We start from the raw sequence: 16,911 nt of genomic DNA on the forward strand, positions 1-16,911 counted from the left end.
ATACACACTATAAAACCAACCTGTGAGAGTTTGCCACACAGAATCTTTATAATGCAAACATTGATTTACATATTGTAATCCAAACAGTGTTTACTTAAAAGTTTCAGCTATTATTTTAGAGTTCAAGATCATCACCAAGATGGTAAAACATCAGAATTTAAATTCACACCAAACAGGAAACTGTTAACCTTATACTGCCCAGCTGGTTTATTATCATCATCATAAAAGCACAGTTTAGCATTTGTATGGACATACACGAGTGATGGCTATGAACTGTGGTCATAAACTCTGGGTTATCTTGTGTATTTCAGCTTCATGTAAATTTGCTATATGGTGGCTTTATAACTGTTGTGTTTTTAAATATAACCTTTATGTAACCCACCAACTCTTCACTTTGTTGCTGTGTTGGCTGTCACGTTGAAGAAGAACGGCCCAAATACAAGTAAGACTACACAAGAATACAAAAAAAAAGTAAATGAAAGACTTAAGATAATCTGATCAATTTTATTTTATTTATTTATTTGTCAATTTTATTTCATTAAAAAAAAAACAATAAAGTTAAGAAAAACAAACAAACATAAAATCTCAAATTTTGAATGAAAAGGAGCAGAAAGAAGATTAATCTTATAATATCTGCCCCTCTTTTACAGAAACATTAATTAAAACAAAACAGAACACTTAATTCAAAAACAATTCAAATTAAATTAAATTGGCTGCAGGCAAACACAGCCACTGGCAGCCCCCTTGTAAGTCCTCCTTACCAATTCATTATGCACAAAGTATAATCTGATCAATCAAAAACTACAAATAAAGCTCACTTCATTTTGAAATTCCTTCATGTTTTTTAAACAGGCCTTTGGTCACACAGCTTGCCGCCCCTAAAATCCCCGAGGGGGAGAGGGTGGACTTTGATGTATGTATCTTAAGGGTTGTTGTCAATGGAAAAATCATACAAAACAACACTTAAAATAGCATCAAATAATCTTGATCTTTGTATCTGCTCCCTGTCAGGATATCCACAGGAAACGGATGGAGAAAGATCTTCTGGAGCTTCAGACTTTGATCGATGTCCACTTCGAACAGAGGAAGAAAGAGGAGGAGGAGTTGATAGGACTCAAAGACAGGATCGTAAAGCCCTTTTTCTACTTCTTCTCCAGTTTGTCCATGTATATTAGTGTGTAAGAGAGATACATGTGTAAAATAAAAGTGATGCTATAGCAATGATAAAACGCCAGCCTGCATGTTTTTTCTTTTGCAGGAGAGTCGCCGGGCAGAACGAGCAGAGCAGCAGCGTGTGAGGGCTGAAAAAGAGCGATGCAGACAGACGAGGATTGCGGTAATTAATATTTATATGTTGTTATAAGTCATATGTTGTAATCCCACATACACTCAGATTATGATATTGTGGCCTCGCACATCGTAAAAGAGCAATTGAAGTAAAAATAAATTGCAGTAATGAACTGAAGTTGATTTGTTCAGGAGGAGAGACAGAGGAAAGAAGACGAAGAGGCCAAGAAGAGAGCCGATGATGAGGCCAAGAAGAAGAAAGTTCTCTCCAACATGGGGGCTCACTTTGGAGGGTTCCTGGCCAAGGTCAGAGAATAACATTTGTAGGCTTTTTGTGTGTGTATGCAGCGGGAATGGAGAGAGAATTCTGATATTCACACAATATAATGAGTCCATTTCCTCTGAGAAAGTGAGTTGTGTTCTTCCTGCAGGTTGAGCAGAGGCGAGGCAAAAAACAAACTGCGCGGGAAATCAAGAAGAAGACTTTGGCAGAGAGACGCAAGCCGCTGGCTATTGAGAACCTGCGAGAAGACGGCCTGAGGTCAGTTTAAGGTCATGTAAGGAACCAGCTGATGCTCGTGCCATTTAAATGTGCTGCAAATAAAAGTACTGAGTGAGTTTATTTCTGTGTTAAGTTGCTACTTTTGTTGTGCTTTAGAGAGAGAGCCAAGGAGATGTGGGAATGTATCTACCAGCTGGAGTCAGATAAATTTGACCTGACTGAGAAGATGAGGAGGCAGAAGTATGAGGTGAGTCATTCAGCTTGTTAAATACAGAAGATGTGTTTAAAATAATGGCTAATTGACAACGTCAGATTTTGTTTATTTTTCAGATCAATGTCCTTCTGAACAGAATTCAACATGCTCAGAAATTGTGAGTCAAGCTGCTTGTCTGAATCCAACATGACACAACTCCTACGCCAACAGGAAAGAAAAAAGTGGAGCATTGTAGGGAGCTGCTTTGCATCCTCTATGCAAACATAACACAGATGGATGACATGCAGAAACACAGGAAATATCAAACGAAAAGCTCTTAATGATTTACACTTTAGGTAGGAGATGCAAATATCTAAAATGTGAAAATAGAGTGATAGGTGAGAAAGGGAAGTAAGAGAAGGTGCTACCTTTCTTGACAACTCAGTTATGCTTGCTGTTTGGTGTGACGGTTCATAATCTACTTTTGTTTTGTTTCAATGCAGCAAAAAGGTCCACGGGAAAGGCAAGGTTGGAGGACGCTGGAAGTGAACTCACAAAGGAAGACGATGGCTCACTAGTTTCAGTCGAAGATTGCAGTGTTCATCCATTGAGTTTAAAGACATATAACAGATGTTTGTGTTGGATTTATTGAAATACAACGACTTGCAATTGAAACTGATATTAATAAAAGGCATGTGTACATAAACTTGAAATGTTCCATCAGTGACATTTAATTTGGTAATAGAAAAATTCCCGGAAATTCAAAGATGAAAAAAATTAGAGCCAATACAGAAGACAGTCGAATTTCTTGGAGGATTAACTTCCTTTTAAAGGAAACTTAAACTTTGGATGAAAATAAATCACCTTTACTTCCTCTGTGGCATAAAAACAGCATGAACGTCGTCACTCTTCCCCTCCTGCCAAGGCTCAAATTCAGCCTCGTGAGCGATGCTCGTCACTTTCTCTGCAAAGCCTGCCTCCTGCTCTTTGTTCAGGTCCAAAATGTTCCTGAGATGCAAAATCACACACGAATACAACTTCAATACAAAAGACTGTAACTACAGATAAAATCAACTCCTAGTCATTAGTCATTGATTTAAAATATGGAAAATCTAGCAAACACACAATAAAATCAGATGCACAAAAGCAAATAAATTACACCGCATAGTCACAGCACTCTTGGTCACAGTACTGTCACTATGGTTACAAGCCCTGTTAGTATAAAAACCCTCACTTGGCCAGCTCCACGACAAGCACAGCGTCTGGTGCTGCAATCTGTCTCATCATTGGGCCCAACTGGTAGACACAGCTTTATATCATTTACATAGAGGGAAACAAAAACACAGAAATGAAACATAATCACATCAGCAGTCTGTATTCTTGGTTGAGTTATCATATTTAGGAAGGAAACATATTTCATTCGGTATGATTGTCTTTGTAATCAAACAAAACAACACACTCACCCGGCAGAGAAGTAGATGATGTTGAAAAAATTTGAATATTTTGGTTTTTGGGGCAGTTTATGAAGTGAATCCATTGGCAGGAAAGTCACAGAGATCCCATTCAGGTGCATCAAGTCTGAAGAAGATTGCAGAACATTAATCATCTTTTAACATGTGCATGAAAACACAGCAAAACAACAAATTATGCAACATAATCAAACTCAGTCTTTCAGCTTGGTATGAACATCTTACCCTGTCAGTTTAATGGCTTTTGTTATTACGTAAACTGCTATTTCTGTTTAATCATCTGAAGCCACAGGCCTACTAAAGTTAATAACCACTTACCATTAATGGTGACAGATTTTCGGTCGGTCTGCGTCGACAGCTCCTCTGCCTCTGACTGAGAAGAAGCAGGGCAGCCCCGTCTGCTGGACAGCGACTGGAACAATGCATTAACATTTGCAAAGGAGATGTCCTGGGCTGTCTGTGTATGTATGAAAGGAGGGGAAAACACATGCATTTCTTGGTTTTAGCTCAACTTACTGCTTCTGCATGATAGTACAGACATAACACTCAAATGCAATTTCTGCTATAACCTCTGCAGATCTTACTGTTGTGTATTGCCCATTCTGTGTCTTCAGCAGGTCTTTGTCATCAGTTTCAATGCCAAAGGAGAGGTAAGGACTGGAAACAATGTCTCCCCAGTAGCCCCTGACAGCCACTTTGCCCCCTTTCTGTCCAAAAACACACACTCACAAATGAACACACATAAAGTTACAATTCTTCAAAATTCTGGAAAAGAACTGTGAAAAACAGTCACGCACCTGCCTGAACACTCTTGAGGAGAGCAAACTCTGATTCGTTATTTGGTAGACGCCTTCCCTCATTTCGAATGCCAAACCTCGTTCCCTCCATCGCATGTATTGTTGTTTGTTAATGACACCACACTGCAAAGAGAGAGTTAGTACAAGTAAATGTGTTCATCCCTCAATGCAAAAAAAAAAAAAGCCTCTGAATTCTTCTAAAATAGCACATTTCTATCGACCATCAGGAAGTTACTCACATACCCCTTTCTCGTGCAGTTTCATTGTCAGGTCCCAGTCGAAGCAGCCTTTCTTGGAGTCATAGCGTGATCCGAGGTGCTGCCTGACCCGATAATCCCAGGCTTTGGACATTAAAATGGGAGATGAAGACTGAGGCTGAATCCATGACTTGAATATTCTTGCCAGCTCATCTCTCTCCTTAAACTGTAGAGATATTCAAAATGTATGAAAATAGTCCACTTTCACTTAGTTTCTACAACACCTACGCAGCTATATTTGGTCCTTTATGTACAGTTTGGTAGAAGGCCTAAATAGCTGGTTACAGAAATGGCTCATTCCTAAAAGTGAGAGAAAGAAAATAGGCTACTTTTCACAAATGATGGTACCTTGAGAAGAGTTGTGTTCAGACATGGATGGGCTTCTTTCTCCAAGGTTTCCGTAACACTAAGAGAGAGCTGTGATGCGACACACCTCAGAGTCTCTTCTGTCTGACTGCGGATCTCACTGTTGCCAAACACCTCCAGGAATAATTCTGTCTTCTCTGAAATCATTAAAATGTGATAAAATAACATACACATGAGGACAAAATTATTAGCAAACATTATTATTATATTCAATTATTTCAAACATCCTAGTTTTATTTTGGATACTTACATTATTTTACTTTTCACACAGAAACAAAATTATTTCACAAAAACCAAAAACTACCAGGGTCAAAAATATTAGCCCCCTTAAGAACTGACCTTTTTATTGAGCCACAGCACAAACCACTGTTGTGCAATGATGTGCTTTAACTTTGTAATGCTCAAAGCTTGTAAAATCAAGTTAAAATTGAGGGTTATCTCCCAATTTACACACAGTATAAAAATGTCAGTAAGGGTGTGAGCTGTCACTTGAGAAAGCATCATGCCAAAAACAACAGAAATCAGTTTAGACTTGAGAAAAAGAATTGTTGATGCTCACAAAGCAGGAGAAGGATATACAAAGTTATCACAGCGTTTCCAAGTGTCAAGAACTGGAGTGAGAAGTATCATCAAGAAATTCAAAGAGAGCCACACAGTACAGAACAAGCCTGGCAGAGGTAGGAAGCGAAAGATTTCAAAGACTCTGGAAAGAAAACTAGTGAGAGATGTGTCTAAAGACCTCAGAACAACTGCCAAGACACTAGTGAATGACTTAGCCAAGTCGGGAATTGTAGTCTCAAAGAAGACAGTCACTAGAGCTCTGCACAGGAATGGACTGCGAGGTTGCAGACCAAGAAAAACTCCACTTCTGCAGAAGAGACACCTTCAAGCCAGACTGAAGTATGCTAAGGACAACCTGGAGAAAGATTATGCATACTGGAAGCATGTCCTTTGGTCATAGAGACATTGCTTATGTTTGGAGAAAGAAGGGAGAGGCGTATAACCCAAAGAACACCGTCCCCACAGTGAAACACGGTGGTGGGAGTATTATGCTGTGGGGATGTTTCAGTGCGTCTGGAACTGGGAATCTCGTCAAAGTAGAAGGAATCATGAAGAAAGAAGGATATGTGAAGATTTTGAAAGAAAACCTCAAGCAGTCAGCAGCAAAACTGGGTCTGGGTCGTCGCTTTGTCTTCCAACACGACAACGACCCAAAGCATACGTCGCTCCTGGTGAAGAACTACCTCCAGAAGACCAAAGTGAACATTATTGACTGGCCTGCACAAAGCCCTGACTTGAATCCCATTGAAAATCTGTGGGGTGAACTGAAGACCAAGGTCCATGCCAGAAGGCCATCAAATCTGGAGGAGCTTGAGAGATTTGCCAAAGAAGAATGGGCTGGGATTCCTCAGGAGACGTGTCAGAGACTTGTTGAAAACTACAACAAATGACTGCAGGCTGACATCCAGCAAAAAGGATACACAATTGACTATTAGCATCAGGGGGGCTAATAATTTTGACCCTGGTAGTTTTTGTTTTTTGTGAAATAATTTCGTTTCTGTGTGCAAAGTAAAATAATGTAAGCATCCAAAATAAAACTTGGATGTTTGAAAAACCTGTGTTAAAAATTCTTTGCTCTGTTTAATAGCACTTGGGAAATACTTTTTACCCCTATGAAAAATTAAATTTTCATAGGGGGGCTAATAATTTCGTCCTCATCTGTACATGTTTGTGACACATCTAGCTTTCTTCATATTTTTTCCTCGCACAAATGAAGAGAAAAAAATCACAAGATCCAAGTTACCATTATTTCCCATGCTCTCTGGGGGCATCAGTGCCAGGGAGAGGAGCAGCAGCTGTCTAGCCACCACCTCCATGCTGTTTTCTATTACCCACACCTGCAGAAGAGAAGGAGGGAAGGCATAAATATCTCGCAGTCGAGTAGCCTACACAGATTTGTCCTCGGGGGTCGTATGACAACAAATTTAAGCGATTGGAGCTCACGTGAAGGCTTTCTGTGGTCTGCAAACCAGCAATGGTCTTCAAAATATGTCTTGGATCTCCACTGCCGACGAGTAAAACATTTGCTTCACCTTCAACTCTCACAGAGCCTATACACGGAAAGAAAGCATATGTTCGAAGACTTCAAATAGGCTACAATATACAGAAGCTTAATATACAACATGGTTTCATACTGCATATCAAAGTTGGCATTAAACCTTTAGTAGGTTTTCAAGTAATGTTTCCTTATTCTTAATTATACATTTGCCAATTACTGACGTATAAGGTACAATTATGGAGTATTTCTTTAGTTCTAAAAGTAATATAGCCTAATTACTATACTATTATACGTATAGAATGAATACCTCAGAACTGTAGTTAACTACAGTATCTAAGCATAATGTGACTTATTCAACACACTCAAGCAGATGAAGGTTCTCTTGTGGTATAGGCAAGCCCAAAGAGCCATAATCTTCACTTTGCAAAGAAGTTTTGGTAGCCTACAAAAAAAGCACAACAAAAAGTTTGCTGCAAAATAAGCAGAAAGGGTTAATTTACTTTAAACTAAACGATGTAAAAAATGTTGTTTTTTTTTGGACAAAACACGTTTGTGAGATGACGATATTCGGCACTTTTTGGCTTGCCATACCTTTCTCACCTGTGTTCAGCAGGTCGCGCGCAGGACTGAAACCCCACCAGCCGACGCAGCCCGCGCCCTCTGACGCTCGTCCAGCACTCATCCTCTAAAGTGACGTCACTGTAAGTGGTTCAGACCATAACTCAATCAGTAGGCTGATGTTGATACATATTTAAGTCTCAACAGAGTGTTATTGGGCACAGTCGCCTCTTCGTGGAAAATATTGTAAGTAAGTTTAGCACGAACTTTAACTGATGCTACATTAAACAGTAATATGTTAATATTTTATTATTTATAGAATGACGCTGGTATTCAGGGCCACAAGCTTGTCTTTAACCTAACTGTGGAGAAACACGACGCCATGAACTGCGACCAGATACTATAAACGGAAACAAACGTGATAGTAAGGAAACTGAACTGACTCACCTTTTTATGCCGTCTGGTCTGTACAGCAAGTTTGTGTCCTGTTGCTTGGCAACGTTGTTTTTATGGGGGCGTAAGGGCGCCATCTACTGGTGGAATGCTGGAATCCGCGTTAAAAAGGTGTTTAAATAATATACCCTTCACTAATAATTCCCAAGTCTAATTTCTACAACTCCTAAATATTTTGTGTGATTACTTTTTGCTGATAATTAGTAATAAATTTAATTTGGATGCTACTTGCTTGAATTATCAGCGACTTTAACTTAATTATAGGTCAGAGAGTAAGCGAAGGCTTGATGTGAAACTGTCCAATGTGTTTATTTTAATTTGACAAGAACCAGAACATTTCAAAAGACATGTCAGGACTTTGCTGCACAACAGCACAACAAAAAAGTAAAGATGCCCAGTTTACATACCTTGAGATGAAGAGGCCTATAGTCTAAGGGGCCAACAAACGCATCAGGACTTACTGATTCTGAAATCTTTCCAATAAGCATCCACATTATACTTGGCCAGTGCATGAGAATACACAAAGGATGCAAATTAATCATTTCCAAGTACACAAGTAAGGATTTGTAGAGGTTTACAGTACAATATTAATATATGAAGCCAAGGTTTTAATACCAAACAAATATCAAAAATTGTCTGTACATTACACTCCCACGCACGAGCATTGAACCACATTAAAATAGCTGAAAAGAAAAGCAACAAAATACAGACATGCAAAATTGAGAAAACATCAGGTCTAACAACATAGCCTATCAGCAGTATTTAACGCTCCAGCAAGGTGCCCCTCTAACGCGGTTTTGCTTTGACTGCTGCATCGACCTCTTCCTCCGGCAGAAGAGTGTGCCACTGGGCAACTGGACGTCTGGGATTGGCAAGCATATCCGACCAGTGTCGCAGGCCCACTCCTGTAGCTCCATAACCCATAAAGGTTTTCCCAATTGGATCATTGCTTCCAAGTTTATCATAGTCAAACACTGTGATGACGACCTGCACTTTCTGAGAGAGAAAAATAAACATGTGTCATCAAATAGTTCACCACATCAACGTAGGGATTTTAAATTGATAATCAACATGACGGAACAGCTTACCTGAATCTGCTCAAAGGGGACTTCAAAGCTGAAACTCTCATTAAAGTAAGGATTGAGCGTGTTTTTCTTTACCGTCGTCTTTTTCTTCTTAATGCGTTTTCCATTTTGCTGCAGAACAATCTTCACATAGGGATCTTATGGAAGAGGAAACAAAAAGGGTAGTATACTTGTGTTTTTGTTGGGGCTTCATTATGTTCTCTTGAGTATGTTGAATTTGCCCATTACCAGGAATTAAGTGATTTCCTGAGAGAATGATTACTTTTAGGAATCTTAATTACCTGATAAGCCACCAACGTCCATTTTCTTCAGATTCTTCGCCTCCATGATGTTCACTGTAAGTTTTCCAGCAGTGGGTACATATCGTAAAGAAATGCAAATATCGCCAAGTTTTTCTTGCTGAAAGAGAAATATTACAAATTACCTTCATGTGCCCTCAAATAAAACTAAAGACATCTTTTGAAAATTGCAAACTCTAAAGTATATTATTGAGTGACTTTAAATGTGAAATATCTATTCCAGTGCACTTATTTATATCTTATTTAGTATCACCTCAACAAGGTTGATTGAGGACATATTATATCATACCTCCTCCTTCTCCCCACTCTCCACGTCCCTCCATTGTTGCATCGGCTGGCCCAAATCAACACTGTTCATGGGAATCTTTATCTCGCCGATCATATCATGCTTTGAGAAACGATCAAAGTCAAAGACTTGCAACACCAAAGTCTTTCCTCCCAACTCAGCATATGGGATCTAAAAGGAGAAGTTAATAGACATTTTTAGGATATATAACTGGAGAAGGTAAAGAGCAAACTTTTTGTTTAATTATACTTTATGAACATTTTCAGATCCAGAAGAAAACAGAGAATATTTAACTATAAACATACTGCTCTGTTAGAGGGGATGGATACCTTGACAGACGCCACTCAGGGAATGAAAGACTACAGACGAGGGGGGGTAGAGACATAGGCCGAACTTCTGCTTATTGAGGGTAACAAAATAATATTTCATCAACACAAACTGCGACAGAGACATAAGGACAAGTCAGCAACGGGTATACCTTGAAGATGAAAGTCTCGTTGAAAACAGGGCATAAATTCTTGCGTTGAACTTTAGTCTCGTACTTCTTCTTTTTGTCTGGTAACAAAAACACTTTGACGTAGGGGTCTGAGGTCCCCCCCATGTCCATAGCGGCAAGGTCTTGAGCCTGAAGGATGCCCACTATGAGCTTTAGAAGAGAATACGAGAATCAGAAAGGCGTTCTAAGGCTTCTATGTAGTAAGTGTGTTAAAATGATGTGTTTAAATATTCTGACAACAATTGTGTTTCCACACAGGACCTACCTGGGCATCTGTGAAGTTGTAATCCAACGAGAACTCCAGCTTACCCAGCTTTTCCTGTTCTTTCTCCTCTTCCTCCCCTTGCTTCTTCACTTCCCCCTCCTACAAAATAAAAGAGCCAACACTTTGGATAATCGTCATAAAGGTCTACATTAGGTAAGATTACACAAGAACAGAACACTGAAACCACATACCTTCTCTCCTGCCTCTCCTTCGCCTTCCTTTTCTTTTTTGCGGCGACCTGTCTTCCTCTCCCTCACTTTCTTGGGCTTTTTCTTTTTCCCAAAGCATTTTTTAAAAACACAGAAGATGCAGCACGCCACCAAAACCAGGACCACCACAACTATGGCTGCTACTGCCCACATAGGGACTGCAACAGAAAAAGAGTTGAATTCACTCGTCAGTATCTGAGGCAGAATTAAAGAATAGTGTCAGAAAGGAGTTCATGTATGATCCCCTAGTTTCCATTACATTTATTACACTGTAAAAATGGCTGCATTTTAGGATTTTAAAGAGGATTTAAATCTTTCACATTCAAATAACATTAAAGAGAAGTTAGTTTAAAAGAGTCAGCTTTTTCTTTCAGATAAATGAACTTTAAACATATTGTAAAACACTTTTTCAAAGCTTGAAACCAGTACAAAGTGGGTAATGTGTAATATTCTCAAAATAAATATGATACTAAGAGTGGATTGGACAGTTCATCGAAGCATTCTTTCCTTGATACTTATATTTTCAAGCTCTTGTTTATCTACGGGCGGTTTGCTGACACGTGATGTTTTCAGCAGCACCCTTCACCACAATCTGATAATAACACACTCCCAGCACGGGAGTGTCCCTGAACAACCACAGTGCCTTACTAAGTGCACATAAGCAGGAGTACAGCTCTCTGGAACTTTTTCGGCTTAGATTTTCATCGGCATGACTTTGACTTATATCTAATATTCTTACAAAAATATTTGATGAATATAATTTTCTACCCTATAAGAAAATATTCTGCTGTGTAAAAAGAGATTGAAAAAAGAAGCTTAGTGTAGTGTATTTTCTTCTTCAACAACTTGAACTTCTAGACACTAATTCAAACAGCTTGATTAAACTGGTTAAGATACATAATCATATTTAAAATCCATATGGTTAATTTATGTTTGGGGTTTGGAATTCCTCTTACAAATTATAACCAATGTGTAAGATACACACTTTATTTCAGCATGCAAATGAAGTAATTCATTTGTGTTGAGCATTCCTAGAAGGTGCTTACTTGGCAGATGACCCAGTTCATTCATGAACTTCTCCTTCATGTGGTTGTAGTCGTGCCCGGGGTGATGTTCTGAGTGGGTGTGCTCGTGGTGTTCTGTGTGCGAGTGCTCATGATGAACAGGCTCTGTTGCCTCCTCTGGCTCTGGTTCGGACGACTCTGCAGCCCGTCGGGCCCGGGCCCCAACACTGGCCAGCCTCATGTCAGCTTTAAAAAACAACAGAATCAGTCTTGTTACTCATTTGCTGTTGATTTACTATGTTCTCTGTCATTTTGGACCTACAGTGAGAGATAACACCATTTCATATGTACTCTATGTAATCCCTATGTCCATGCGTTGCAATACAGTTGGAGAGCATAGTACATCGCTAAGCCAGATGCTCAACATGGCTGACCCTAATCCCTCTGTTACTCTCATTCTCTCTGTCATCTCCTCCCCCCATAACTCCAGCCTACCCGTTTGTCCCATACCCATTTTCTCTCGTCACTGTTTCTGAATGTAACTGGATTAAATTCTGGCACTACATTATTAATCCAAAATCCTGGATCCTCATAGCTTAAATAAATAGGGATGGTCTCCTCACTCACTTTTTCTCCATGTAGAGTTTTCTGGAATAACAACTGTTTGTTTTTTATTATCAGTATTTCAAAAGCTGTCCAGTGGCCAAGATAGAGAAGAAACACGTCTTTTAATCCTAATTTGTTCCCCCAATATTTATCCCAAATTCCATACTGACAGCAATTAAACAAAAACATAGTTTCCTAAGCGATGCTGTAGGTTTAAAGAAGACCACCATTAAAATAAATGCCCAAGAGATGTTCTCATTCAGCTGTAATATTTTCACTTGGAGAAAGAATTGATTCAATCTGAATTTAACAGGAAAGCCAGGATTGATCCAGTCCTTTTTTTCTACACTGTAAAATATTTATCAGCACGGTATCACACTCGATGCTACTGAGAGACAATCAAAGTAAAACAGTACACGCTGTGATGCACATACATGTGACGTACTGTACTCTACAGCTGAGTCTTATCTTTGCTGAAATATGTAATTTACTGAACTGTTTTTCACCACTAAGTGTCTGGTAGTCTAATGTTAAACATTAAGCTTCTACCTCACAGTGAGTAAGCAAAGTCACACAGTGATCATACAGTGTCCTTAAAAGCAGAAATGACATTATGAGAAGTACAGATGTGTTCAAACTGCATTACATATCCAATGACTATCTGACTGACTTCTTAATTAAAGTAGTCACAGGATGCACTAATGACTATGGCAATGGTTGAGCTGAAACCCAAAGTTTTTTCTTAGTCAGTTCCAGGAATATGTACCCACCGCTTTTTAAATATAACAGGAAATAAACATTATTATTTTTGATGGAATCAGACATTTCTCAGAGGTTTTTGTTATATTTTCTGCATGAAATTAAAACATTAGCAGAGTGAATATACATGCATAATGAACTTATCAGCTGTTTAAAGGGATGAACACGTTGTTTGAGAGGTATGCCCTAAAACTATTAAAAAAAAAGATACAAAACTAATTTTTTCTCACCAGCTCAATTTGTTTAAAATGTTCCTCTTTCAATCAACCCCCTCAAAAGTCTGAATCCTCTTTTTCTTACCTGTTGATATGTTCCTTTACTCCCCTCTATACCAAAAGAACTTTTGGAGCAGCTTAAAGTTCAAAAGGTGTTTCTTGTCGCTTCCCTTTTTGCCTCACACACTCATCTCTCCTCTTCTGTGTTGTTGACTCTGACTGACATGCTCCTTTCAATCCTTTCCATCAAAGCTGAAACGCTGGCAAATCACTAGAGCAGTGTTGTGTTTTAATCCCCCTTTTGCCCTCCTCCCAATATTAGAATACTGACAACACATCTGTTGCTTTATGTCTCTTGCTGGAGATGCTGAGATCAAGTCAGCATATTTCTTCAGTGTGAAATTATCTCACACTTGCTGGATGACCTAAGCCTCCCCTCATTGAGTTGTGAAGTTGTTCATTAGACTCATGAGACATGGCCGTGTTGGTTGTTTTTCTCTATTAGACTGAAGAGATTGTGTGCATCGGTCCTTTCACTAATCCCCTCTGCGTAGCTGTCCTCGCAGTCAATCGTCGATCTACACACAACTTTCACTTAGAGAGGATATTTCATCCCACCCGTCCCTTGGCTTACCGTTTTACTGTACAAAACACACATCCGCATTTGGAGCACTGTGAAGTGTAATCTGCAGGCGTGCTGCCATGTGTTTGCATCGCTTTATCAGCAGATCACAGGGGCTCCAATCCAACATGAAACAGCTTCATCTAAATAGTTCACTTACTAAACTGCAGAGAGAAAGAACTTCAAAAATAAATAAAACAGCAACCAAAATAAACGAAGTCCTTTCTGGCAATTATGGAAGGGCTGTGCTAATTGATGGAGCCCTTTCATTGTTAAGGTCAATCCCCTAGATATAACATAAATACACAACATTAAGACTATTCGGATTTTAACCTGCATGTTATGTGAGATGTTGGTCACAAGTTGTTTTTTTTTTTTTTTAAACAGAACTGTTTGATCTGAACAAATATAGAATTATTGAATAGATCCATTTTCTTTGCTCAATTTTATAACATCTATATGATTTAACAGCAGTGTGTTGGGGCTCTAGATACAAACTAAAAATAAAGAACACATCATCAGTGATGTATGCACATGACATACAGTACTCTGAAAGGTATTCTTATCTGATAAACATGTTATTTACTGGACATTTTGAACCACAAAGCGTCTGGTAGTCTAATGTTAAACATTAAGCGCCCACCAGCAGTGAGTAAGCAAAGTCCTTCTGCTATCATTACAGGGTTCTATAGGTTCAGGTGTGAGAGAAAAACACAATGTTCATGATAGATTTGCTGACTTCAACATAAAATGTAACTGGTAAAGTGGTTAAAAAAAACCCATCAAACACAAGGTCAACAAGATCTGATTTATTCAATGATAGTCCCTTTTTAAAGAATTCTGTTGGATTAATAAAGTATGCATTTACAAATGTTTGTGGAGGTTAAAACCTCAGCCAGACTGGAATGTATGACACGGGATACAAGTTTTTCCAAATGAACAAATGACCCATTTCAACAGCTTAACATGGTAGTCTTAGCACCACTGATTGAGAATATTATTTTTGCAACATGGTTTGCAATCAAAATTGAGGTATTTCCTGTTATTTTACTGAGAACTTCTCTTGTGCTGCGGCTACAAGATTGACATTTAGGGTAAACTTTTTCTTAACGGAGTAAAAATGCACACAGGGTCGTTGCCCTCCTGACTCTCTTTAGCGTTTGAAATGTGGAGCTTATGTCACGGTGCTGCTGTGACCTTTTAAAGAGTGTGTTTATCAAAGAGGTATTCTCCCATAGAGCCGTGTGTCTCAGACGAAGTCAGACGGGTGAGACTGCCTATGTAATCGCCAAGATTCTTGATGGTATCATGGCTGTCGATGAGGAAGTGCTGCTCAAGGAAGTCACCCAGCTACAGAAAAAGCGAGACAGAAAATAGTGAGTGAGGATTAAAAAAAAATATATATATAGATATATAAATAAAAGAGTAGGGTTGTAACAACACCAGTGTTTAACTTCTATGCGATACAGTTGAAAATCAAACATTGATACCTGTTTTGACAACAAAAATAGAAGTACTAGGTCCCCAAATATTGGGTCATTTCTCATCTTTAATTCTCCCAAATTGCAGGCAAACTCCTGCACACTGTCAAAATTGCACATATACATTGGCAACGTTTCGGTACAGAAACATTTCCAATGTATTTGATCCCTTTAGACAGTTTCTTCAGGTGTCCCCAGAAACACTATATATTATGACTGTATGAGCTGTAGCTTTGGTATTTATCAATACTATCAAAGTAAATAACAGAGTACGTATCACTTTAAAACATGTGGTATAAAAAAGTTTTGCATAATTGAAATTTTTCACAACCAAGAGTGTTCATGCATGTAATAAATCTACTTGGCAAAAGGCTAAACGGTCCTTAAAACCTTCCAGACAATTATCAGAGCGTTAGGTAGGCACTCACACTGTACCAGCATAGTGTTTCTTTCATATTCACAATGAGCTAGAAAACAGCATTAAAAAGGGGCAGCTGGGTTATCAAACAGTTCCAGACTTACGTGAGGGTCAGTGTTGTTTCCAGCTCTGCGGTGCACATCAAGGATACATGTGTTCAGGGTCTTCTGGTAGTCCAGAGAAAAAGTCATGGCATCCAGACCACCTCTCCAATCCTCTCTACTTGGTTTCTAGAAAAGAAAGTGGATTTTTGGATGAACAAATGCACTTAGAAATGTACTCATATTAACAAAAATGGCTAAAAAAAAATCCCCCCCAGACCCTTTCTATAAACGGGACATTGTCTACTAACAGCAATATTTTGAAGCAGAATCCGTCCTCCTCTCATGTTTTGATATTCCAGCAGCTTCTCAGCCTGTTCCCTCTCTTTTACCGAGCGCTCCAAGAAAAAGCTGGAGAAACTTGGCAGGGCCACATCATCTCTGTCAAAGTACATCCCCTACAGAGTATGGAAAGAAACACAGTATTTGAAGATTCAATTGCAAATACTTTGTAATACAAAAGAAAATTCACGCAGTGACCAAGTATCTGGATAAACATTACTGCTAAAGAGATCTCACCAGAGAAAGGTAGGTGTAGGATGCATTGAGCTTCAGGTTGATGAGCTTGTTGATGTCTCCTTCGGTCTCCGAGTGGAGGTTTTGTTTGACCACAGACTGCATTTCTAAAAGACAGAAATGAGGAACGGTATCAAGTCGTGTAGCAGTAAAAAGACAAAGTACCTCACTGCTCTCTGGGAGTCAACTTTCCTCTGAAGTAGCTTGACACACTATATGGTCTTGTACGCCAGCCTTCTTTAACGACACCAGTGTTTAACAGCTTCAGTAACACATCAGCCACACACTTGTTATTATGAGATTTGGGTTCAAGTGGGTTGTACAGTTCCGGGTCAGGTGTTAGGCTAACGTTAGCATATTTTTGCTAGTGAACCGAAGCTCAAATAACCCTATGCTGGGTGAAATTAATTTCCAAATAACATGACACGTGACATTACCCAGTTACATGATCTAAAAAGCTTTTAACATTGTTTGGTAAAAGCGCCAACAAATAGCGGTAAACAAGTGATAACAAACCTCTCGTTGAAGCTGAAGGCTAGTTGTTAAGCTAAGGTTAGCTGCTGCTTCAGTATTAACTTCACAACAGATGAGAATTACTGTTTCTTAAA

At 39.0% G+C, this 16,911-nt stretch overlaps 4 protein-coding genes across 5 annotated transcripts in view; 1 reads left to right on the top strand and 3 right to left on the bottom strand.

Moving 5' to 3' along the window:
- The first annotated feature begins 4 nt into the window (after nucleotides 1-4).
- LOC132955528 (troponin T, slow skeletal muscle-like) lies at nucleotides 5-2,689 on the top strand. The gene is made up of 9 exons (XM_061028402.1): nucleotides 5-442; nucleotides 853-913; nucleotides 1,012-1,128; nucleotides 1,259-1,336; nucleotides 1,480-1,593; nucleotides 1,719-1,828; nucleotides 1,946-2,036; nucleotides 2,120-2,160; nucleotides 2,486-2,689. Exons 3-9 carry the CDS (start codon nucleotides 1,030-1,032, stop codon nucleotides 2,529-2,531), a joined length of 579 nt encoding a protein of 192 aa, XP_060884385.1. The 5' UTR covers nucleotides 5-442; nucleotides 853-913; nucleotides 1,012-1,029; the 3' UTR covers nucleotides 2,532-2,689.
- LOC132955526 (dynein axonemal assembly factor 3-like) lies at nucleotides 2,612-7,650 on the bottom strand. 2 transcript variants are annotated; one of them, XM_061028399.1, is made up of 11 exons: nucleotides 7,531-7,650; nucleotides 6,876-6,982; nucleotides 6,676-6,769; nucleotides 4,854-5,008; nucleotides 4,492-4,671; nucleotides 4,249-4,371; nucleotides 4,036-4,158; nucleotides 3,770-3,908; nucleotides 3,446-3,560; nucleotides 3,217-3,291; nucleotides 2,612-2,990 (listed from the first exon to the last, which is right to left on the bottom strand). In XM_061028399.1, exons 1-11 carry the CDS (start codon nucleotides 7,610-7,612, stop codon nucleotides 2,849-2,851), a joined length of 1,335 nt encoding a protein of 444 aa, XP_060884382.1. In that variant the 5' UTR covers nucleotides 7,613-7,650; the 3' UTR covers nucleotides 2,612-2,848. The 2 variants fall into 2 exon arrangements, with proteins under 2 accessions (XP_060884382.1, XP_060884381.1); XM_061028398.1 differs by having other exon boundaries at nucleotides 7,522-7,650.
- Nucleotides 7,651-8,234: 584 nt separating this feature from the next.
- syt5b (synaptotagmin Vb) lies at nucleotides 8,235-13,421 on the bottom strand. Its single transcript, XM_061028400.1, has 9 exons — nucleotides 13,251-13,421; nucleotides 11,628-11,831; nucleotides 10,564-10,739; nucleotides 10,373-10,471; nucleotides 10,090-10,257; nucleotides 9,615-9,782; nucleotides 9,308-9,425; nucleotides 9,030-9,163; nucleotides 8,235-8,937 (listed from the first exon to the last, which is right to left on the bottom strand). Exons 2-9 carry the CDS (start codon nucleotides 11,824-11,826, stop codon nucleotides 8,728-8,730), a joined length of 1,272 nt encoding a protein of 423 aa, XP_060884383.1. The 5' UTR covers nucleotides 11,827-11,831; nucleotides 13,251-13,421; the 3' UTR covers nucleotides 8,235-8,727.
- A 1,160-nt stretch (nucleotides 13,422-14,581) lies between these two features.
- The window catches only part of zgc:56095 (Ferritin, lower subunit-like), a 137,929-nt gene continuing 135,599 nt past the window's right edge, over nucleotides 14,582-16,911 (bottom strand). Inside the window, exons 2-5 of the mRNA XM_061029044.1 lie at nucleotides 16,307-16,410; nucleotides 16,039-16,185; nucleotides 15,791-15,916; nucleotides 14,582-15,137 (exon numbers count right to left, since the gene is read on the bottom strand). Coding sequence (XP_060885027.1) covers nucleotides 14,988-15,137; nucleotides 15,791-15,916; nucleotides 16,039-16,185; nucleotides 16,307-16,408 — 525 coding nt within the window. The 5' untranslated portion in view covers nucleotides 16,409-16,410 and the 3' untranslated portion in view covers nucleotides 14,582-14,987. The remainder of the gene's footprint in view (nucleotides 15,138-15,790; nucleotides 15,917-16,038; nucleotides 16,186-16,306; nucleotides 16,411-16,911) is intronic.

Source organism: Labrus mixtus, chromosome 21 (assembly GCF_963584025.1).
Source record: "Labrus mixtus chromosome 21, fLabMix1.1, whole genome shotgun sequence".
NCBI lineage: Eukaryota > Metazoa > Chordata > Actinopteri > Labriformes > Labridae > Labrus > Labrus mixtus.

Coding starts and splice junctions, on each gene's coding strand:
- LOC132955528 (XM_061028402.1), top strand. CDS start 1,030: ATGGAGAAAGATCTTCTGGAGCTTCAGACTTTGATCGATGTCCACTTC. Junction 1,337..1,479: donor GCAGACAGACGAGGATTGCG/GTAATTAATATT, acceptor TGATTTGTTCAG/GAGGAGAGACAGAGGAAAGA. Junction 1,594..1,718: donor TTGGAGGGTTCCTGGCCAAG/GTCAGAGAATAA, acceptor TTCTTCCTGCAG/GTTGAGCAGAGGCGAGGCAA.
- LOC132955526 (XM_061028398.1), bottom strand. CDS start 7,612: ATGAGTGCTGGACGAGCGTCAGAGGGCGCGGGCTGCGTCGGCTGGTGG. Junction 4,372..4,491: donor TGAAACTGCACGAGAAAGGG/GTATGTGAGTAA, acceptor CTCTCTTTGCAG/TGTGGTGTCATTAACAAACA. Junction 2,991..3,216: donor CTTGTCGTGGAGCTGGCCAA/GTGAGGGTTTTT, acceptor TTTGCATCTCAG/GAACATTTTGGACCTGAACA.
- syt5b (XM_061028400.1), bottom strand. CDS start 11,826: ATGAGGCTGGCCAGTGTTGGGGCCCGGGCCCGACGGGCTGCAGAGTCG. Junction 9,164..9,307: donor GGACGTTGGTGGCTTATCAG/GTAATTAAGATT, acceptor CTCTTCCATAAG/ATCCCTATGTGAAGATTGTT. Junction 8,938..9,029: donor TCCCCTTTGAGCAGATTCAG/GTAAGCTGTTCC, acceptor TTTCTCTCTCAG/AAAGTGCAGGTCGTCATCAC.